The sequence below is a fragment of the Eleutherodactylus coqui genome, chromosome 7, assembly GCF_035609145.1.
Source record: "Eleutherodactylus coqui strain aEleCoq1 chromosome 7, aEleCoq1.hap1, whole genome shotgun sequence".
Lineage (NCBI taxonomy): Eukaryota > Metazoa > Chordata > Amphibia > Anura > Eleutherodactylidae > Eleutherodactylus > Eleutherodactylus coqui.
In genome coordinates, this window is record NC_089843.1 from 80,181,688 (window position 1) to 80,205,348 (window position 23,661).

At 41.8% G+C, this 23,661-nt stretch overlaps 1 protein-coding gene across 4 annotated transcripts in view; it reads right to left on the minus strand.

The window, feature by feature from the left end:
* Positions 1 to 1,132: 1,132 nt before the first annotated feature.
* The window catches only part of CPEB2 (cytoplasmic polyadenylation element binding protein 2), a 104,448-nt gene continuing 81,919 nt past the window's right edge, over positions 1,133 to 23,661 (minus strand). For all 4 annotated transcript variants that reach the window (XM_066573267.1, XM_066573265.1, XM_066573266.1 and 1 more), the window contains 6 exons: positions 14,096 to 14,266; positions 13,820 to 13,909; positions 11,683 to 11,801; positions 9,362 to 9,476; positions 7,127 to 7,308; positions 1,133 to 5,046 (listed from right to left, as the gene is read on the minus strand). In XM_066573267.1, the coding sequence (XP_066429364.1) occupies positions 4,819 to 5,046; positions 7,127 to 7,308; positions 9,362 to 9,476; positions 11,683 to 11,801; positions 13,820 to 13,909; positions 14,096 to 14,266 (905 nt within the window). In that variant the 3' untranslated portion in view covers positions 1,133 to 4,818. The remainder of the gene's footprint in view (positions 5,047 to 7,126; positions 7,309 to 9,361; positions 9,477 to 11,682; positions 11,802 to 13,819; positions 13,910 to 14,095; positions 14,267 to 23,661) is intronic.

Sequence of the window (23,661 nt, forward strand, 5' to 3'; positions counted from 1 at the left end):
CGTCACGTGCCGATTCCAGCCAATCAGGAGGCTGGAATCGGCAATGGACCGCACAGGGTCGCACAGGGACCGCACAGGGGCTGTGCTTGGTATTGCAGCTCAATCCCATTCACTTGAATAGGACTGAGCTACTCTCAAACCATTTGTCGATGAAAATTACGTCACAGCCCTGAGAAGCGATCTTCAATCAGTGGATCAGTGAAAGTCCTAAGCATGATAATCGCCCCCACTGATCAACTATTAATAGCCTATCCTGCGGACAGGTCGCCAATAGTTTAATCCTGGAAGACCCCGTAACAACTAGCTGTTACAATTCTTCTAAGCACTTATTGTACAGTATTGCAGTGTATACGGACATACTACTCCATTTTGAAAAGAATAGTAACTCCCAGTTGTCAATACATTTCCAGGAGAAATAAGAGGACAACATCATTCTATGAGTTCTATAAAAAGTTGCTCCAGAATTGTCATTTCAAGGAGAGTGCAGGTATTTACTAAAACAAACATGTCAGGAGAGATGAGAGGTCCTCTTTAAGGAGGGTTGTCCTGTTATGCTGCAGGACAGCTCCGTACACTGTGCAGTGTCCTGGGCTGGTACTGCAGGCTGAGTGACATTTACTTCAATAGGACTCAGCCTGCAATACCAACCTGGGCCACTGTGCCATCTAAAGAGCTGTCTGCAGCAAAACAGCTGGAACTGGCACAACCCCTTTAAGCACATGACCAGATTCTGCAGCCTCATGTAGTTTTCTTCAGCAGTAAATCACGTTAGTAGGGGCACTCAATAGTATAAAGTCCCATTTGACATGTGAGAACAACGGAAGTATCGCGTGATTATGCGTCACTGGCCACCGCTGGCCTGTCATCCCCCACTGCCGTCACGTACTGCGCATGCGTGCTGGATGGGATTCAAGCTGCGGATCTGGAGAGGCGAGTATGGGGTCTTTGGGGGGAGCCATGACGGACTCCACTGCAATATTTTGCTGGCGGAGTCCATCACGGCCGTCAAAATTGCATGTAAGAATCCAGCCTAAGATGGTGTTCACTTGGCTATAATACTAGCATGTTTTAGTGTTCATATTTAGGATCCCATGGTAAGAGAAGAGCAATAACGAGCCAATAAAAAAAGACATGCCAATAACTTAAGTTTATTAGTCAGTCAACAATATTACAAATATTTAAAAATTACTTAATATAAATAGTTGGCAGCAAACTATTTCATTACAGAGTTAAATTACCAGTACAACAGACAGACTGGAGATTTAGACACCTGGAAGATAACAGTAAAATTTTAACTAAAATATCTCAAAAAAAAAAAAAAATTCAAGCTGAAGGCAATCACCTAGTGTCCTTAAGCATGGGCTCTTAATTATACAGAATACCCAAAATAAAATATAAATCAACTAAATTTGCATATCAAAGAACCTTTAATAATTACAATCCAAACACTCCGTAAGCCACTTGTGCCATTCTATACAGAAACTCTGAATTAGAAACTAGTTGCTTTAATAGTACAAAGATTTCAGCTCCAAAAATAATTCAAAATAAAATAAAATTTTAGCAATTAGCGTCATAAAATTATATTTTTCCCACATAAAAATACAAAATGATATTAATGACAAGAATATTACTTCTAAAAAACAAAAGAAAAAAAACAAAAACAAAAAAACAAAAAAATAAACAACAAAATAGAAATATGCATGAAAAAGTCTCTCCTTTTGTTAGCAAAACACTATCCAAAATAACTACAATCATTTACATCAGTACAAAGATTTTCTGGATTTTAAAAAATAGTTGCAATGACAAAAGGGGTATCTTTTCTGACAGTAAAAAATGACACTGTGGATAAAATCTGCAAAATATGCAATGAAAAAAATAAATTTGCATTAAAAAGGTTTACACTGTTTTTATACAAATATTAGAAACAGTATTGCACATCACAACACAGAATCGAGGTTAGTCAGCCTTCCAAAATGTGTTATATTCAAGTTTTCTAGCATCTTTGAGGAGAGGCTTTGTGCAGCCAGATGCGACAGGGATACAATATCAAGTGTTGTCCATACACAAATATATAAATGCTAAATGTTTCCTTCTTTAACAAAAAGTGTGGATTTTAAAGTTTTTTTTTTTTCCTCCATAGTCATACACTTGGGCAGCAATATGCACATTGGGGAAACAAAAGAGAAGCTTTAAAAATATAAAAATACAATCAAAATCAACTAGCATTCTTCTACAAAAATAGTAAAATAAATATGATTTATAAAAAATCCAATACAGTGTTCAACAATTAGAAAATAAGAATTTACTACACACAAGTACACACACAAAAAGCAGAATTGGAACTAGAAGCAGCCGTAACCGCCTCGCACAGAAGTGAAATGACAATTAATAGAAAGGACTTCCTTGCCAATCTTCCCCTTAAACTATTTTTCATTTTGAAGAATTTTTTTTAAATATTTGGTAAAAATTAAAAAAAAAATCAAAAATTATAAATTTCCAGACAGTTTACTTTTTTGTTTTCGAGCAGTTGCAACCTCTCTAAAACCAATTTTGTTTGTTTGAATAAGACTTGTGGAACCTTCCTGTTTTAATTCTAAATGCAAATAATTGAGGTATTGCAAAAGAGATATTAATTAAAACAAGCATGTTTCAAAAACAGCTGACTGTCAAAAGATTTTCGTTCAGAAGTATAAAATATAGTGCATAATAAAGTTGGGATTGTTTGCGGGGGAGGTTTAGGCGGAAAGAAGGGTGAAGATTGATTAAATACTATTAAGAGTGAAGACCTGGGGGGGGGGGGGAAACATGACAGATCATATTAAGTTACAATTAAGGGTACATAAATAAATTAGAAAGTACTCTTCCAAACAGCAACAATTTCCAAACATTTAAAACGTGAACTACAACCACATAATAACAGCAAAGTGAGACGAGTCACATGTTGTACAGTACATAAAAGCACGCTGTTGACAACCGGTAAGAACGCAATTTCTTTTGTACACAGAAGATTGTCCCATGGTTTCTACCCAGAAAAACCCCATTTTATTCCTTTTTGATTCTTTCTGTGTTGCAATTGGTATTTTTCTTGGAGTGAATAGAAATTCGGCTTTTTTTTGTACTGAATTTTTTTTTCCCCCTCGGGCTAGTTGCACTACCCCATGGCTTAAAATTTAAAATACCATAAGGATGTTAAATATTTTTTCCTAGCCAAAACAAATTTCCGTTTGCCGTTGGCCTTTTAATAAATAGATATATTTTTTATGAAAAAATAAAAAAATAGCAGCCTTAATAAAATATAAAAAAAAATGTACAAGGGAAATTACAAAATTTTCGTTTTTAGCCACATGTCACTGTTGTCTTGAAGGTAGAAGGGGCGTGGTTATGCAACTAGCCATCTGTATTATACCATCTCCATTTTGACTTCTTTAATCTAAAGCATCAAGCATTTACTTGTATTATTATTAATAGTCATAGGATTTAGAACTAATAAGCATCGATAAATAGCTTGTGGGTTATACATTTGGTGGCTGATTACAAGTGTGCTGGCCATCTTTGGTTTTTTTTTTTTTGTTATTTAAAGAAAGTTTTAAACCGTGACATTTGTAAAATTGGGCAAGAAAATTAGGAAAATTTTCTTCTTACTAAAATTTCCAAATTTTTTCCAGTTTTTTTTTCTATGCTACTTCACGTCACAAGATTCAGAAAATCACACACCACGACTATTGCACGGGGATTACAATATTACACCCAATCCTTGTAAATTGAAGTCAACTACTGACCAGGACACAAAATGGCTGCACTTACTATTCTAAAACAATTTTTTTTTCATATTGTACACATTTAAGGACATCTGTTTTACTTGAGTCACAATTCATGCAAATATGCTTTTTTCTTACAAAATTTTGTAATTTTGCTCATGCTACTGTACCTAGTTTCAAAAGAGCTTTTTTATCTGTTTTTTTATCTTTTTTTTATTTTATATCTGCAATACCGTATTTGTGGTTAGTTTATAGTTCCAGTGCATGCATATGGTGTAGACAGGTAGGTAAACATGCATATTTCACATTCTAAAACTATGGCAGTTTCGGCCATATTGTGCTGCCTGCCTTTTTTTTCTGCCAATGCAGATTTTTGAAAAGTTTTCAATCCTGTATAAATAGGTGGCATTACACACAACACCTATATAGCAGCAAAGCTAATACAGCTTATGATTAAAAATGTTTAAAAATAGCTAATAAAAATCAGATTATCTGAGGTATTATTTCTTGCAAGTCAAAATGGAGAGCAAAAAAAAATCAACCCTATATTTTTTTTTTAAATTTACATACACACTTAAAATATCGACAATAAAAATAATCTTTTAGTAGCAGACATTTTCCTTTTTTTTTTTACTATTAATTGCTACCTTTGGTAAATAACTGGGGCTGATTTTTAAGTTAAAAATCCATGTCTAGAAATAAGTGCACACTTCATCTATATAGATATATATATTTATATAGCAGCAGACTGTGTTGCCCCTATGCAGAAACATTCCCATATCTAATTTCAGCATTACATATAAAAGAACTTGGAAAAAAAAAAAAAAAGAATATAAAAAAAATTAACATGAAAATATCACAAAGAATTCGTAAGCCTGAGATGTGGGGTTTTGGTGAAAAAACAAGAGGCTTTTAGTGTTTTGGCTGCTGATACAAATGCATGTGTAGAGGACTGGGGTGTAGAGCAGAAGAATGCACTTATTTCTTCTGCAGGTCAGTATCTTTAAAACACAGTAAGCCGCATGCACCCTTCTCTCAGTGAGTGGTAGATAAGCGATGTTTAGTTCCAGCGGAAGTGGATCTGACGAGGCCTGTCGGCTCCTTCCTTCACCAGTGGCTTATGGAATTCCCGTCCGGCACGAGAGTGGATGTTCGCCCAACAAAACTCACAGTAATACTGCAGGCATGTGACATTGGCACAGAAAAACGGAGCAAATTTCCCACCGCAGCGGGCTCCCTGGCATTCATCGCACATCTGGTCATCCAACACGTATGGCTTCACCTCTACCTGTGGTTAGAGGACAGACACAGTTTAGATGTTATTCATTGATTCAGTTCTTCTCTAGGGTACATGTATATCAGTATATACCATTGTATACTGTAATGGTTATACAGCAAGCGCAGGGGAAATACTAATTAGATTTGGCTTCCCTTTAGCTTCAGCAAGAGGATACAGCAGTTCATGGATCCAGGCTGGGATAAATTAAAGTAAAGCCCTGGTCCTGGTCAAACCAAGGTGGCCACATCCCTGTCCTGCTGCAAAGTGTGCACCAATCGTACATCGGTAGCCTAAGACACTACGCTCTGCTCTGATTGGCCAGCACTGCATACGTAAGAATGCATCAGATAATCAGAGAAACATTGTGGCCATCTTGGTTTGTCCAGGAGTAGAGCGTGAAGGAAACAGCGTGGAAATTTAACTTCCCTTGTACCCAAGATTTTGAAAATGGCAAGAAGATTTTTCAGTCTTGTTGCCATTTATTAACTAACCCTCTGGCTGTTTTCTGTGCAGATGATTGAAGGTTGCACCACTATGCACACATATTGTAACTCACAGATACCTGAGCTGGGGAGCATGTGGTTTCCTGATCTTGGCTCTGTGTTGCCCTATGGTTTCTAAGCAGTGTTGGGTGTGTGGGTGGACAAGTCGCAGGTGCCGAATAAGAAAATGTGTGGCCCCTGTGTGTGAAAGAGTCCGCAGTGCAGACTGCTGTCAGGGATGAGTTGCACGATAGGAGATAAGGAGGCTAGGAGATAAGGAGGCGCTGGCCTGGATTACAGGGTATGAGGAGAGCGGGGGCAGTGCTGCTATACCAAGGAGCATCATCGCCAAGACAAACCAGTACTACCTACCCACCAAGTCCTGGGATGAGCTACTTGTAAGTGGTGATCAGCAATGTTCCCTCTAAGCTGTGTGCTCTGGAACGGATAATGGTTCAAATTTCCAAACTACAGACAGGTCAAACTATGATTGGGCTCATTAACATTCATTAAAGTGGTAGTGATCACTGTACTAATAGGGGCCTCTTGCCAGGCACATGGAACTTAATTCTCTGCAGTCAATTTGAGAGGTACTGTCCACTTTGAACAACCCTTGTTCTGTAAATCCTGACTAATCAGGGAGTGGCAGAGATGAGAGTCCTGGATGTCATTATAGTGTGGGCAGCAAATGTAATTATACTGCAGGGAGGGGGTGGGGGTGGGATGACAGATTTGATTATACTGTGGGTATACAATGGGGGGTGTTGAGCCGAATGTGATTATACTACAAGAGGGAAGTACCGAGGATTAATGGGAGGGGAGCACTGCTTTGGATGATCAGTGCAGATTACACTGGGAAGGGTGGTAGCCTGGATGATTATACATAATTTATACTACAGACACTTGTTCTTCTATTTAACATTATGTGGTTTATTCAAAATCTGACAACTAAAAATTTTATATGGCAACTCAATGTTTCAGTTTAGGAGCCAAAGACTCCTAGGTAATTCTGGAGACATGTCCAGCAGCAATGTGCAGGCAGCTATTCCCATACTTACTGTGGAAATTACATGGTTTCACTAGGACCTACTCCCTTTTGTTGTAGAATGGGGTTCAAAACTTATGAGTTGCTGGTGAGATTGCAGTGTTTCAATGGCAACTTGTGAAATATTAAAAATTGAATTTTTTTTTGAGAATAGAAAAAAAGTGTCAGCTTTTTCTCTTGAGATAGCGCCATTTCTGTCTATGGTCTGTGCCTGGTATTATAATGTAGCTACAATAATGAACAGACATAGCTTATAGACAACAGTGGCGCCATGTTTTTCTAAATCGCATACATCATCATTACTATATCAAGGAAGCCCTACAATCTCACCAGCAGCATGTGAGCCGTCCTACAAAAAAAAAACAGGCATGTTGTAATCATGGAAGCTCTTGGCTTGTGACTCTCTCCATCTATGAGTCAGAATGGACAGCTGCCATGTAATACTAGATCTCTGTTGCTGGGACCCCTAATAACCTAATTGTTCACAGACTGTTCATAAAAGTGGAAGGGATGACAACGCAGGATTTATGGCATGATCGAATGTGGGACAACAATCATTTACCCTTTTATCAATATCACCATGCTGAAGTTGCACAAAACGAGCACTGATGGCTGCAATGTAGCTCTGCTGATTGGAGAATGCAACACGTCCAGCGCCTTTTGGATATTTCAATTCTGGATCTGTATCAATTCCTGCATAGCAAACTCCTCCATAGAGACGATCCATAATCATAGCCAGCTCCACTGTAGGAAAGAGAAAGACCTGATTAATAGTTAAGACTGGAAAGGATTTCATGTCTCTCCATTGTATTTGCAATCCCATACTACTTTGGGCAATTCCGTTTTGTTAGATTTTCCTACCTATAAACTGATTTAAGAATGTCCCACCACTTAGGCTCTCCAGCAACCAGCTGTAATCTGTGGGGAACCTGGCATTGTGTTCAATTTTACTGCACTGCCACCACAGGTGAAATGAAGCATTACACAGTGCTCCTTGATTTCGAATTTTGGAATTTGTCATGTGTTCCATAACGAGAGATGTTGTCGGTATCTGCTCTTCCCTTATGGCAAGATAATATGGGTCCTCAGACGCCTAATATGGTGTTTTAACTCCAGAGTGTTTAGGTCTTAAAGGATCAGACACATCTTGGCGGTTTTACGCATGTGGTGGTTTTATGACCCTAGTATTTTTTGCTGCGTTTTTTTGTGACATATAGGGCTATTGTTAGTACCTTTTTTCACTGAATTTTTTTCCTTTTTTTGTTTTATTAGGAGTAATGTGTACAATGCAGTTTTTTTTAAATATTTGTTTATTACAAAATTTTTTAAACTTATTTTTGTAACTTTTTCTTAACATCTATGTCCCCCATGGTGTCATATAACACCCCTGGAGAACAGTGTTATTTTCTTTCTCTTATTTCACAGTTTTTCACAATAACTGGGTCATCCATAGGAGCCCAGATTACAGGGCAAAAGATTACCCTAGTGTGACAAGTCACTAGCAGAGCTAGGCTGGAGTCTGCCAAGACCCTGCAGCCCTGCCATGCTGGGGGTCGCTGGCGATCACATAAATTGCTGGGTCCCAAAGAGGAAACGCCACTGCTGCTTATTGTATTTTCTAAATAGCAACCATTGAGCACTATGTAGCCTGCAAAAGAGAAGGACGAAACGATTATAAACTGCTTCTGTCTTCTCCTCTGGGTCCATGGCTGTCTCTGACAGCCGAGCACCCAACCTGTTTCTTCTTGATAGTAGGAGCTTTAAACCCACTTCATATTCTTCCTATGGCATGGGATTAAAGCCCTGGACAAAGCACTGTGTATTTATAGTTCTTGGCTCTAAATGGGTTAAAATGGATTTCCACAACCAGACAACCCCATTCCACTTTATGCATAGTAATTTGATGATGTAAAACATGTCGTTGTCTTGACAGTGTCTTCCCCTTTTTGTGATCGCACATAGTTTAGCGTATAAACAAATGCCTGAACATTAATAGTGCGGCTCCTTGCCACGCTGCATAGTGTCTATGTGTAGTGAGCGAGTGGGTGGAAGCAGACAGATCGCTAAGATATACAGTGCTAACATACAACTGTCTTTCCCCAGACAGATAAAAATGAGATGGAAATACAAGATTTAGCTCATATTTGACCATGCAAAGCAGAAACCGGTTTCGGCTGATATTTATTTCCTATGTTATATCTCTAGTAGAGATGAGCGAGTATACTCGCTAAAGGCAATTGCTCGAGCGAGCATTGCCTTTAGCTAGTATCTCCCCCGCTCAAGACGGAAGGTTCGGGTGCCGGCGCGGGGGAGCGATGAGTAGCGGCTGTCAGCAGGAGGGAGCAGGGGGGGGGGGGGGGAGAGGGAGATCGCCTCTCCGTTCCGCCCCACTCTCCCCCGCAGCTCCGTGCCCGCTGCCGGCACCCGAACCTGCCGTCTCCAGCGGGGAAGATACTCGCTAAAGGCAATGCTCGCTCGAGCAATTGCCTTTAGTGAGTATACTCGCTCATCTATAATCTCTAGTAAATAAATACAACTCTGGACTGAAATGAACTATTAGTCCGTTGTATGACACAGAAGTCACAAACCATGCTGAAAAAAAATTATCATCTCAAGTTATGCGATAGATACTACTTGAAGAAATATGGTATACCAGTGGTCTTCGATCCGTGGCCCATCAGTGCCTGTAGTATGTGTGGATAGCCACCGGTTACATTGCATGCTGGGAGCTTTGCAACAACTATAGAAACAGGTTGGAAACTGCTGCATGGAAAAAGTGATACTATGAAACTTTTACCTGCTCTCAGTGGTCTGGGGACTCCTCCCACAAATATGGTTTTTCGGGGATCAAGTGGCTGCGACCCATCCATCACAAAGTCGCTGTCACTCAAATTCCAGGGGCGAATCTGAACCTATTTCACAGAGAAATGATAAAGTTATGTACCAGCTTAATGCAATGAACCTCCCTTACAAGTATTGCTCTAAAGGGCTTAACCCAAAGTCTAAACTTAGAGCCCATCCACAAAGTATGGCATAACTTTATGATTTGTGGGGTGTCTCACTGATCCCAAGAATGGGGGTCCTGTGTCCTCCATCCTCCTCGCTGCAGGCTTACTACATCCCACACAGCAAGAATGAGATAGAATGGAGACCCGTTCAAATGAATTGAATGGCGGCCGCCCATGCACGGCCATTGCTCAAATTCAGAGAAGTGACTCTGCAATGACAAGAGGACGACACGGGACCCTCGTTCTCAGAATTGGCGATGGGACCCCCAGCAATCAAAGGTATCACCTATCCCATGGATAGAAGAGAACTTTAGATTTTGGGATGACCTCTTTACCATAGTCACATTAGAATAGCACAGACATACTCCCAAGAGGAATAGATAATGCCCCAAATTCAAGGTCTGGGCTTTGTTCTGGTTCTCTTTTTGCTTTGGGAGGTATTCTTCTACATTTGATATCCATGGGGACAGATTTTGGAGTTTTAGGACTTTGAATTGCATCTGCCTGGTGACATACAAGTATATTTATAATGCACCCATCTAAACAGCTCATGATATATGGCAGAATTAACCAAATTAGACTATGACACCATTCTAGAGAGCCAAGTGCTTATTTTTTACACATTGCACTCAATATATGTAGTGCAGTAGTGGCTCATAGTCTAACCAATGTGGCAAATAGAGGCAGGCAGAATTTTATTAGTTAAAGGGTGTTTCCTATCAAAAACATTTATCCCATATCCACAGAAAATGTGATAAATACTGTATATGACTTCTGGAGGCCTGGCTGCTAGGGCCACCAATGTTTACAAGAATGGCACACCCCAAGTACACCTAGTGAACCGAGTGGTCATGCGCATGCATGACTACCGCTCCATTCCCGTCTATAGGACTGTGGGAGATAGTCGAATACATTGCTCAACTATCTCCATAGACAGTGAATGGAGCAGTGGTCACATATGTGCACTACCGCTCTATTCACTAGGGGGACTCAAGTTGTGTCGTTCTTTGCGATCCCTTGGAGTCCCATTTTTGGACACCCAATGATCATCTATGTATCACCCATCTTGTGAATACAGGATAAATAGTTTTGCCCATTAAACTCAGATTTGAAATTTTTTACCAGGAAAAACGGAGCTTAAATCACTATAAGGGCTCATATCCACCGGCGGGTTTGAATTTCAGGATCTGCATGGGGCACCCGCGCGGATGATCTGGAGTTCAAGCCGCCCACAGACAATAATGGGCACCCGCAGCTTAATTAAAGCATGCCCGTTTGTTTTCCGGACCTTCCGGGACGAAAAACAAATGGCAGCATGTTCCGTTTTGCCGCGGATCCCGCATGAACGGCTTCTATAGAAGTCAATGGAAGCCGTCCGATCTGCGGCACACCCGGAACTGTCACTCCGGGTGTAAAAGCAGGAGATTAAAAAAGAAAAAAAAAATCTCCACTGCACATGTGCGGGGGGCGTGCAGGCCAGCAGGCCCACCCACATGCCGGCACGCCTGCCCACATGCACAGAGGAGACGCTGGACGACCTGCATGCATCCGGACTGGTAAGTAAAGTCCTCATGCCATGGGCAGCATGGGATCCCGAGGCGGTGCTCTCACCCATGAAACCCGACTCGCCCGTGGACATGAGGCCTAAAGATATATTAAGAAGTAAATCAGTGCAGAATTTTGGATAAAAAATAGTGTTTAGGGTGAACACACCGAGTGTAAAGAAATGGCCTAATGATTAAATGTTGAATATATGTCAAATTCTCTGACTCATCCAGGGTATATTTTAATACATTTGTTAAAAAAAATATAAGATTGATAAGAAAAAAATCCCCGCTAGTCTTCCTTTGCTGGCAGCCAAGCATGTGCTTTTAGTTATATCCGTTAGATTCTCCGTCCCCTGACAACCATTTGTGTTAATCAAACAAACAAACATGAAGGCAACGATCAATATGCACGCCAGGGTATAGTGAAAAACAAATACAATCCATCAATACCGAGCTCTACGCTTCCTGAGGATTTGTTTTATCTGGGTCTCCTGGGTATATATATTTTTTGCAATTAGTTTTTTTTTATATATTCCATCCAGTGCCTGATTGTGTTTACTTACAGGCTTGTCCTTGATGGTGGGGCTAGAAACACACAGATAAAGTTTTGAGTCTTCTTCAATGCAGGCTTCAATGAGTGCTTGAACTGAACTTTCTTCTTGAAAGAGAAGAAACGCATATCCTGTAGCAAAAATACAATAAAAAAACAGAAGTTAATTAAAAATAATTAAATACCCTTTTTATAATAAAAACAAAACAAAAAAATAAGAACCTAGACGGAGTTGTCGCTTTACTGCAGAACTACTTGGCATGCAGTTACATCTCAGGCAGATGTGTAAATGATTAGTTGTGGTGTGATTAGATGAACGGTCTTGTCACCTGAGGCCCTAAAAGTGGTTCGCCCCTTGGACTATAAAAAGGCTCTCAGAGGCTCCTTGACCTCTTCTTCCACTTGTGTAGAGCTTGTTGACCACTAAACATGCCAGAGTGGTTTGGTTGCAGGACAAGAGTTTCTCCCGAAAACCAGAGGGTTGCTTTCAGTTACTCCTAAGCAATGATCTGTCACCAGACAGTACTTTAAAGGGTGTCTGTGATTAAGGCCTGTTTCACACTGGCTACAAAATTGCACAATTTTGTAGCGATGCGACATTGCTACAAAATGCATGTATGTGAAGCTCATTGTTTCCAATGGGTTCTTTTAGGCTACAAACATCTCTCATGTGAAAGAACTCATTGGAAACCATGGGCTTCACATACATGCATTTTGTAGCGATGTTGCATGTGTGAAAGAGGCCTAACATTGATTGCCTACCCTTAAGTAGATGATTGGTTGGGCTACTATTCCCATCACCTCTGACGATCAGCTGAATCAAGTGTCTGCAGCGTCCAGCAGGCGCGATGTCCCCTTCATTGTTTACAAGGTATAGCGTCTTACTTACTGCAGCTCAGTCCCACTCTCTTGAATATGACAGAGCTGTTATGAACTGCAGTACCAGCTATAGCCACAATTCAATGTGGCTGGTAAAGAATGAAGGGGACATGTGCCATCTTCATTCAGATGAGCGTTGCAAGTGCCAGAAGTCAAAGCCCCACTGATTAGATATTGATAACCTATCCTAAAGGAAGGATCCTCAATGTTACAGTCCTGGAAAATGTCTTTAGTAAAGAGTATTTATAAGATGCTCATAGTACCAGGATTCAACAAGTGCTCCAAATAGGGAACTTTTGTTCTGGGTGCTGATCATAACCACGCATATATGTTAAAGGGGTTTGTCAAAGTTATGTAAAGGGCATCCCAATGGGTTCCCGTGGTGTAAAATAATAACGCATCTGATAATCCCGTTACCACTCATTCCCTGCCGGCGGCTCTGGGGCTCCCTGCTGACAGATTGCAGTCAACCTGAGTGGTCTCCAAGCAAGCTGCTGCAGCCAATGACAGCTAATATTGATGATAACCACCGAGCACGGACATTGGCTTTAGTAGCAGGTTCATGGGACGTCACAGGCTGATTGTAGTCTATAAAACAGCACAGCGGAGGACAAGCGGGGAGAGCAGAGTATCAGCTGCTTATTTTACACCATAGGGGACCCGCTAAGATGCCTTGTACATTATTCGGACAACCACTTTAATTTTGGGGCATCTCTCACCCTGAGTGGACAAAGGAAGCTACAATTCCGTTCAGCACCGCCAGTGTCCCTGATGATGAGCTGTTCACTGGTCCGGTGTGTTCAAGCATTGAGCTGATTTCTGCAGCAAGCAGACAGCTCTGTTCCTACTGCAGTGGCCAGGCTTTGTAATATGAAATTTTGCTACTGCAGTGGGAACGGAACTATCTGCTTCCTGCAGTGTTCCTGGCGGCAGATCCCCACCGATCTATTATTGATGGCCTATACTAAGGCTAGGCCATAAGTAGTTTACAACTGGACAATCCCTTTAAGCTGTAATCATTTTCTTTGGGATTTGCTTTTAATGATCAGTCATGCACTTTTTTAAGCAGTTGGTATCTCGGACGAACTGGTGATAACAGTGACCAGTGTGCAGGCTCAAGTCAGTCACTATGACAAAGGTTTCATGGCCTCTCTGGTTGCTGCTGGACAGAAGCATTTTTGCAGCTTCCCATGTAAAAGAAACAAAGTTCTGTAAACATCCTGTGTGTATTAATAATGTATCTATAATGATGAAGGGAATCAACTTCGTACCTTTTGGTGGAAAGTAGGATTTGCTTTCTGCCTTGTGGGGCCAATCTACTACCAGGGGACCAAACCGACGGAAACTGGCAGTGATCTCATCTGAAAAGAGACAATTTCCAAATTGACACATAATGTAACTAGTTCAACCCTAAAAATTGCAATAAATTATTCATAATAAATAAAGTTGCATATCAAAAAGAATATATAGTACGTAAGATAGGCAAAATGGGAAAAGACTCGTATACAAGGGTGATATCTCCCCTCCCTTAATTGTCACCACCTCACCTTCATCTATATCAGGAGGAAGTCCACCAACAAACACCTTTCTAGAAAAACGCTCAATTCGCTCTCCATTCTGATGCCCGGAGTAACAATTGGGTGAATTCAGAACACCGACTTGGTCATTATGCCCGTCATCAAGCAAACCATCGTCTATTGGGAAGAGAGAGGAGCGACCTGCAGGAAGCAAGGAGAAGTGTTACATGAGGACCTCGGCGGGCAAACTGTTTCAACAAAAACTAATTTTTTGATCAAACTTGCGTGAAAAAAGTAAATGAACCCATTGGAATTACCTGGTTTTCTGCATAGTATACTAATAAAATCTGGTCTGACGTGTTTGTCTATAAATGTGACTCAGAAGACAAATGTAACTAAATTAATATATAAACAGTTGTACTGTTCATGTCTTTTATTGAGCACACTGAATAATTATCCACAGTGCAGTGGAAAGAAAAGTCAGCGAACTCCTGAATTTAATACCATGTAGATCCCCCTTTAGCACCAATCATCTCCATTAAATGTTTCCTGTAGCTACAAACAAGATTTGAATTTTGTACCATTCCTCCCTGCAAATGTATTTACATTTATTAATATTTCTGGGATGCCTTGCCTGTACAGCCCTGTTTAGGTCAGGCCACAGCATCTCAATACTAATCAATGCAAAATCCAGTTAATTCCAAAGGGTTCATTTATTTTTTTTCCTTTCAGATGAGGCTACAACATTTTTCCTAGATTAGGGAGTGACAACAGCTGTTAACATATTTCTGATTCAGAAACGTAGTGGTCACTGTTCCAACCCATTCTAGGGTGAGGGACTGCAATGCTTTTTTTTATTAGCTATAAAACAGGAAAATGGTAACTTGTGAACCGGTTATCTGGGGTATCTCAGTCTGTCAATAAAGTTCAAGACTTTGTATGAATGGTTGTTGATCAGAGTCCTGATGACCGCAATCAGCAATAAATGATAATTATTTTACTAAACAGTCTTTAGATCCACTAGCACAGGATACCCGTAATACCTCTACACCCATATGATCATTAATTGGACCCGATCACCTTGGAGGTCCCTTCCAACTTTACCATTCTATGACTCTCTTCCAGGCCCGCTGGCGTGGGTTCAGGATCACTGAAGGGCGGGGAATGGGGGGAAAACTGCACCTTCAGGCCTTCAGGCAACTTGACTTTCTCCAACTAGCCAGTTACTCTTTTGCCAGAAGACACTTAGTTGCTATCTGCACACACTGTAAGCTTCTCAATGGCTGCATCTCTTTCTCCCAGAGGACACCGTCCTCAGGACTGTATGTTTGACACTGCACTACACTAGGAGAGACTCCTGCTTCAACATCTGTCCTGCACCAAAGAACACTCAACTATTTTCCATCTCTTCTTCCTGCTCAGCTCTGTTCCACCGCTTCCACCCCCATAAGGAGACAGCACCATTACAAAGAACACAACATCATATTATCATTGAACCGTGATAAACCATATCCCCCTTACGCTTGCACTATTCTGAAAAGCACTAAATTGTTTTACTACTCCAACACTAAATAGGATAACACTCCTCCTTAAAAGGAGGTCATCCTCTTTGAGCAACCTCCCAATGATAAGCTGTTCCCGGCAGTAACTATTCCCTGCAGCACCGCTACAGATAAAATAAAGTATTACACATTTTTTTCATTTAAATCAATCGGTTGGCACATTGATGAATTACACTGCCAGGTCCTCCAGAGACAAATCTTTGAATAGGGCACCCCCATCTACTAAACAAACCACCTACCCTATAGGGAGTTTGAAAATGGGTTTTTACAAGCCGGACAACCCCTGTCTTGACTTGATTGGTTTTCGGAACCTTTTAACGATGGACCAAGATCAATGGCACTGTGTTTCGGAGGTCAGAACTATTGTCCTGAATCTATGGGATTCTACTTCACGTGATCTAGGGTCATGTGTATGAATCACATAGGATAAATACATTTTGAGCCACTTGGGACTGTGTACACGCGGCACAGAGAAATATGTTGGCACTATATGAATAACAAGAAATGAGAACATTCATTGTCCTATATATACAGAAAGACAGTTTTGAACACTTTACAGTTTGATGCCGAGGTCAGCAAAACATTACAGATCATTCCTTAAAAAGGTTAATGAACCAATGATGAAAAAGCGATGACAGCACCCAGTTTTACAGCGCTCAATTACATTCCAGCAGGAAGCTTCATTACAGTAAACCAGGAGGGACCTGTACAGTTCAAAAGGAGGCCATAAATCACAGCGTCAAAATGGTGCTGAGCCATGGTATAATAAATGCCAAATGTAACCCGACATTACAGGCAGGAGGTTTTGTTGATATGAGTAGACTGAATGAATGATGAATTGGGATCAATTATATAGTGGGCATTTTAGGTGACGAAAAAGGCTTGGTGAAAATGTTACAAGAGCATGCACTTTTACAGAAGTTCAACAGAAATTCATGATAAGTCAACTTGCTGAAGGCAGACGGCTACCTTGAAAGATTACCGTATGTGGCCACTAAATGTGCCAAAATGATAAACTTGGCAACAAACAAAAACATAAGCAGACAAAATCTTTGATCCTCAAAATCCCTTGTATAGAAAAAAGAAATATACTGGCTACCTGCAGCCACCACTAGAGGGAGCCCAGAAGCTTATGGTTATACATTGAGCTCATGAATAACTACATGCAGTGAGCGCTCTCTAGTGGTGTCTACAGGTAGCTTTCTATTATCTTTAAGATCTGCTCTAAAGATATACTCAGAAATTAAATCGGCACATAAGGTTGTACTCAAAATGTCATGATGATAAAAGCTGGGCATTCACTTTAAAGTCTATACACACGTATGTCCTTCACAGTCACTACCTTTTGAGGTTGTCCAACCAAAGTTATCCACTATCTACAGACCGGCGGACAACTGGTTGTTTTGTGGGGGTCCGACTGCGGTAAGTCCCACCAATCCAAGAATGGGAATTTAGAGCATACCACAATGAATGCAGCTGTAGGCTATAGCTTTATATGCACACTACTGCTCCATTTCTGTCAATGGGACTGGCAAAAATAGCCAAGTTCAAGCGCTTGACTATCCCCGGCTGTCCTATTGAAATGAATGGAGCAGTAGTGCACACCACTCCATTCATTTCAGGATTTTCGGAAGCCCTGTTCTTGTGCTAAGTGGTTGTCACAATGCCGGACAACCACTGATCAGATAGTTGTTCCTATCCTTTATATAGGCGGTAACTACTTTTTGTGCTTCTACCCCTCTACCACTGTACCACCACCTTTTGGAAAATGTGACCAATCAGCAGGTAGTAACATATGTAATTACCATCTTACATCCGGATACAGTGTATAACCAGGTTTACTAGATGACATTAGGATGTACGTCAGACTAGAACCAATGTCTTTTCAGTTAGTTTGAATGTAATGCCCAGCCTCCATATTCTAAAAGGCCAAATAATATAAAGCATTTGTCCTTTGGTCCATTTTTAGTCTGTCTTAATGGAGAGCCTTTAAAGGGACCCGTCATTTTCATTTGGGGGTTGGAATTTAAAGCACTGCACAAATCTTAACCTGAACCAACTTTTTATTCTGGACATTTGTCTGGAAGCTTTAAGTGAAGCAGATGGGGCTAGGATTTCAGAGCGGTGACCCTGCGCTGCACATTCTGACTCTGAGCGAGTTACCAGCTGCAGGATAAGAATGCCTTCCTAGCAAGTGCCTAATGCCTGGAAAACATCTTCTGCTAAATTTATAACCCACAAGGCCTTGGAAACACGCAGAGTGCAAGCGAAGACTGGAATTGCATCCCCAGAGAGTGGAGGCATCAGGCTCTGCGGTTTCTGTGGGTTGATGAATTACTCCACCGGTCGAGTCCTCCCCATGAACTGGCTGCAAGGACATCGAGATAACATGGAGCAAGGATGAGCAACTTCATCATCTCTTGGGAATACAAGGATAATGATGAAGGACGTGATCTGTGGCACCGCGGCTCACTGTAGAAGCACTCCCCGCATAGTGTACTTAATGCAGTCTATTAAGGTGTATGCGCACAGGCCGGTATTATCGTGTGCTTTAAAGATGCTTTTTTTTTAAACCTTGTGTCTTCTGGAGTTTTCTCTGGCTTGTAAAGAACTCCATGATGATGCGGTTTTTATAAGCTTTTTTTGTAGCATTTTTAAAAACATGTATTTTTTTTTCATTCTTCTTTTTTTTTTTTTTTTTAATCGAAGCCTAAAAAAATGCCTTGAAAGAGTGCTGCATTTTGAAAAAGAACACCATGGACCCAAAAAACACATCCAAAAAGTCAACCAAAAAAACTCTTCACTATTACTCCCTATTGAAAATATGGCCATGGTGGTTTAAATAGAGCAAAGAAACCTGAAAAAAACCATCGATTTTCCGTAAAGCACCATATGTGAAGCCACCCTTAGAGCGCCTTCACAGGGGCTTATGTGCGCACGTAAAATTTACACGCACAATACACAGAGAATAGAACCCATCTCTTTCAATGGGTTTGTCCATATTTCCATATTTTGCCTGTGCTCTTTAGCTGCGCAAAAAAACATGCTCGTCTTAACTGCACATTTGCGCACCAAAAAGGCCCCCATAAAAAATCAATGGGGAGTGTGCAAATGTGAAATACATAAAGAGATGCGTGTGTGTAACAATGCGTAATTCTGCAAAAGAACACATCCGGAACTAATTAGCCATTACAAGTGGTGCGTCCTTTTTGCTTCACGCAAATGAACATGCCCAGTGAGCGGGAAAAGTACAGAAAATACGTCAACAAGCGTGCAAAATAGCCTCGTTCGGTGCTCAAAAATGCAGTGTTAAGGCGCGCACAAATCTGCATATACTCGTGCGAAGGAGCCCTTCGGGTGCCATTATACAAGTCTTAGCGGGCACAACTAATGCTCACAGTTTGCTGCTAATTGCCCATCTGAAGTTGTGACTTCCACCCAGCAGTTTGCAGTAAATCGTGAGCGTTAGTGGCAGCAGCTAACACTCCTGTAACAGCACCCTTATGACTAACGGAAGAGGGGACACCGGTAAGCAATATTAGAGAAGCAGTAGATGGTGGGCTTACCAAGAGACTGATAAATTACCTGGAATTATAAATCATACCACCATATGGAGCCATTGGCCGTGCTGTAATGAGGTAACCTGGTTTTAGGTGCACAATTAAGGGTTTGGCCAATCTCAATGCCAAGCTTATGAAGCCATACAATGTCACTGCACAAATATCACTGCATTAACTATTTGGATTGCACGGTTTTTCGCTGCGGCAAAATCACAAGATTTCCGCCGGGAATATGACCTGTGTGACCCCAGCCTAAGACAACCCTCAGAAGAAAATGGTTCTGCAGGTGGTGGCTGCTATTACCCTTTTCCTTACCCTTCCTGATTCTTTTCTAGTTTTGCGTTTAGTAGTGCCCTTGTCACTACGGGTAGCATGAGGCGGTACCTAATCATGTTGTATAGGTAGGTAGTCCTGCTCATCCAGGATGATGTAGTGATCTTGCATTGAGTAGGCAGTTGGACCCGATGACCCTGGAGATCACTTCCAACTCTAGCAGTCTATGATGGCACATCCATACTTGCCATCAAAAGAAGGTTTGCTAGGTCTTCCAGCGCAGTCTCAAGAACATGGAGCAGATACTAGGACATGAGAAGAGCTGGACAGGGCCACAGAAGGGCATCAACCAGCATTGTGACCGCATGAGAGAAGAAACAAGGGGAGCACCGCCAGAGCCCTACAAAATAACCTCCAGCGGCCTACTGATCTGCACGCTTCTAGCTCAACTGTCAAAAACAGACTCCTTACGGGTGACATGAGGGCATAATGTCCCGTAGTAGGACCTATGCTCACAGCCAGCATTGCAATTGGGATTTAACAGAGAACACCAGAATTGACAGGTCTACCATTGGTGGACAGTTCTCTTCACAGATAACAGCAAGTTCACGACGATCACATCTGAAGGCTTGAAAGAGTCTGGAGACTATGGAGATCATCAAGATCCTGATGTGCGATTTAAGTGTTACCTTAAATTTTCGGAGCTGTGTATACTTATTTGCAGATTAGCATGTGTGGTCCACACACCAGACATGGGGGTGACATTAGCTCACCAGCGGCTTTTTAAGTTAGAGTTCAAACATTGCTTTTAGTTCATCCCAAAGGGACTGTAATCCTGGAAGCCATTTCACTGAACTGCTATTTCAATGAATTGGTTTATGTTGAGGTTTCCTTTGTAGGATACATTTGTTTCAAGTTTGAAAAATGCTAAAATTGGTAAAGTGGTTGAGAAATGCATCTAATGTGCTCCTGCACTGGCTTTTTCAACTGTATTAAGAACTGTCCTCCACTAGTTACTCGTAGAGTTTACAATACAAAAATGAGTGTGCAATGCCCTAAGCTTAAAGGGGCTGTCTGCGGCTTTTAATATGGATGACCCATCTTCAGGACAGATCATCGATAGTTGATCGTCCAGGGTCCACCGCTTGGGATCCCTACCAATCAGCTGTTTGCTGGGCACACTCTCATTGCATAGAATTCAGTACAAGCTGCGCCCGCATTACCAGAATCGGCCACTGCACTACAGACAGATATCAGGTCTGCTGTCATTGCGGACGGAGCTGGAAGCAGACAGCAGCCCAGTTTCATAATGCAGGCACAGCTCGCACTGAATTAAATGACAACATGCTGGCAAACAGCTGATCGTCGAAGATCGCAAGCGGTAGATCCTCACCGAAGACCTATTCTGAGGATGGGTCATAAATATTCAAGTCTAGGACAACCCCTTTAAAGGGGTTGTATCATGTTTGAAAGTCATCACATATCCACGGGAAAGAGGATACATGTCAGATCAATGGGGCTCTGGTGTGAGGATGCACTCCATTGATTTCAATGGGTCTGCAGGAGAGTGTGAAGCACTTGAACTTTGCTCTCTCTGGTGGTCCCATCGAAATGAATGCAGTGGTGGTGCATATCTGTGGCCACCACTGCCTTACCGCCAGGATGCTCTAAAGCCCTATTTTCGGAATAAGTGGCTGTCCCAGCAGTCGGATCTCTCAAAGCTATCCTCTATTCTGTGGATCATTTTCAAACATGGAACAACCCTTTTAAGTATGATCATAATCCCACCACCAAAAACATCTTGTACCCTCAGTCATGTTTATATTAGAAACCGGTTCTTCGCATGCAGTCCTGTACATTCGGTATTTTTGGCAAGTGGCCATTATGCAAAAAGAGACATTCTGGGCGTTACCAATCAATACTGCTATGTAGTACTATTGGCTGCCCAATTACTGTGTTTTGGTTTGTAGCCCCCTACTATAAACTAGGCTACATCCACACTGCATTTGCTGTACCAACAGACCCCCATTTACCTGATGGAAGCCAAAAGAACCACTTTTTGTCTTCTGTTACACTGGTATATGTCAGTATATATACTTTTTTGTTTATTGAATAGCACGATCTGCTGGACTATATCAGAGGCGTCCTCCTACCCCACCCCCAAAAAAGGTCTGCAGGATATGCAATTTTTTATGGTGATGTTCTGCAGCAGCTGAGCTGTGACTTGTGTTGGAGGGGCACAATACTGTATAATACACCCTGCAGCTGCTGAAGGACCTAATCTACGGCACAGGAGAAGGAGTTTCCTACAAAGTGACACGTTATAGAGCGTGACGGCAGGAAGAGAGGATCCGCAGTACCGCTTATCTCTGTGTAATAGGCCATGACTATGCACTTTGTTTTTATGGAAACCTGGCACAATCCAGTCACATGCTTTACTTCACTAAAGAATATAAAAATGAGTCACTGCGTAGAAAACAGATAAAAATAAATCTCCTGTTTAGAGAGGTTTATGGCCCTGTTACAGGGGACGACCTGTCGGCTGCCAACGCCTGTCCCAGCGAAAATCCTGCCCATGCTTTCCTTTGCACAGCAACAATCATCGCTCGGTAAATGGAGGCGGAGGTGGGTGGGGGTAATTCCCATCCGGCTCTATTCACAGTAAACAGGCAGTAGTTTATAGACGAGTGACTGCCTGTTCACACGGGCCGATACGTTGTTCAGTATTCTGCATGTAAACGGAAATGACTACTGAGGAGCGAATGAATTCTTGTTACATCGACGCTGAATGATATCATCTCCACTGGATGCGGGAATCTGAACGATTTATTCGCCGTGTAAAAGGGCACGTAGTTATGACTTCTTGGCCGTGCCAGGGTCGAGTCAGCGACAGCCTGTGTTCACTGCCACGTAGCGAGGCTATGACGTATTTGCCGCTAGCTGCGAGTGGCTAACCTGCTTGGTTACAGGGAGGAGGAATTTCCAAGACTCATATTGGACCCTGCGTCCTCCCGATAACAGACGGCCGCCTTGGGCGAGTGTTTTTACTTTGGTCCTATAGCAATGCCGGATTATTATAGAGTGTTTGTAAAGGTCACTGCACTTCTGAATGTCTAACGCATTTCAGCACAGGCACTCGCTGTTCCCAATCTCTGGATGACTGCACACATTTTAATTCATGTTTCATCAGAATATGCTTGACTAAACCCAGATTTCATAGCCAGAACTTAAAACTATCTGTCTAATATTGCGTAGGTCCTCCTAGCGCCGACATCTACGAACAACTGCCTGTGAACGGAAGTGGACGGCTGGAAAAGATCTCCGGCGCACTGTGCCTCCATTCACTGACTGATAGTCGCTGCTGTGTGAAACACACAAGAAATAGTAGTTTGGACAGCTGTCCAGCACTAAAGCCCGACAGTCGTACTGTGCAGAAGCATCCTAAGACGGGGCCCATACGAACGATTCGGATATCTGCAGTGGGAGACGCGTGTATGACCACCGAAGTGAATTGCGCATGGATGTGCATGCGTGCAGTTTCTGCGCTGACGTAAATTTAAAGGAGAGCGTATCGTACACGTGGCAGAACGATTGCAAGCAGTGAAGGACATCAGAAAGTACCCCCTGGAAAGCTCAGGCGACATTCCCTTCTGCAGTTGTGGTGAGATGTTCTGACAGCCATGCCTTCTCAATGGGATAACGCTCTCTAGGCTCGGCTGGTTTATACTACTTTTTTTGGAAGTAGTATAAACTATTGAAATAAAAACAAAACTTCTTGTGGAGAAAAAGCCCAGAATAATCCGCGGAGGTTGCAGACAGTCTGGATGTTGTGTTGTTCCCCAGACTCTGTCCTGCATCATCTGCCCACAAATTCCTGCTTTCTTTATACCATTTGTATCTGGTCTTCTAGCAAATTGTGTATAAATCCACATCCATAGGTAATGTTGATTGCGTCTGCACTACGGATTGAACACATCCATAGAGATCAATGGAGGCCATACACACGGAATCCACAGTAAAATAGAGCATGCTGCAATTTTTCTTCTGCTTGCGGAATCTACAATTCCTACCCGCAAGTGTGAATGGAGCGCGAAAGTCATTTGATAGACTGCATATTACATGCGTGGACGGCAATCATGGAATCTGCCATTCAAACCCTGCGAAACCGGCCTAAGGCTATCAATTAGATATCTGTCCATTC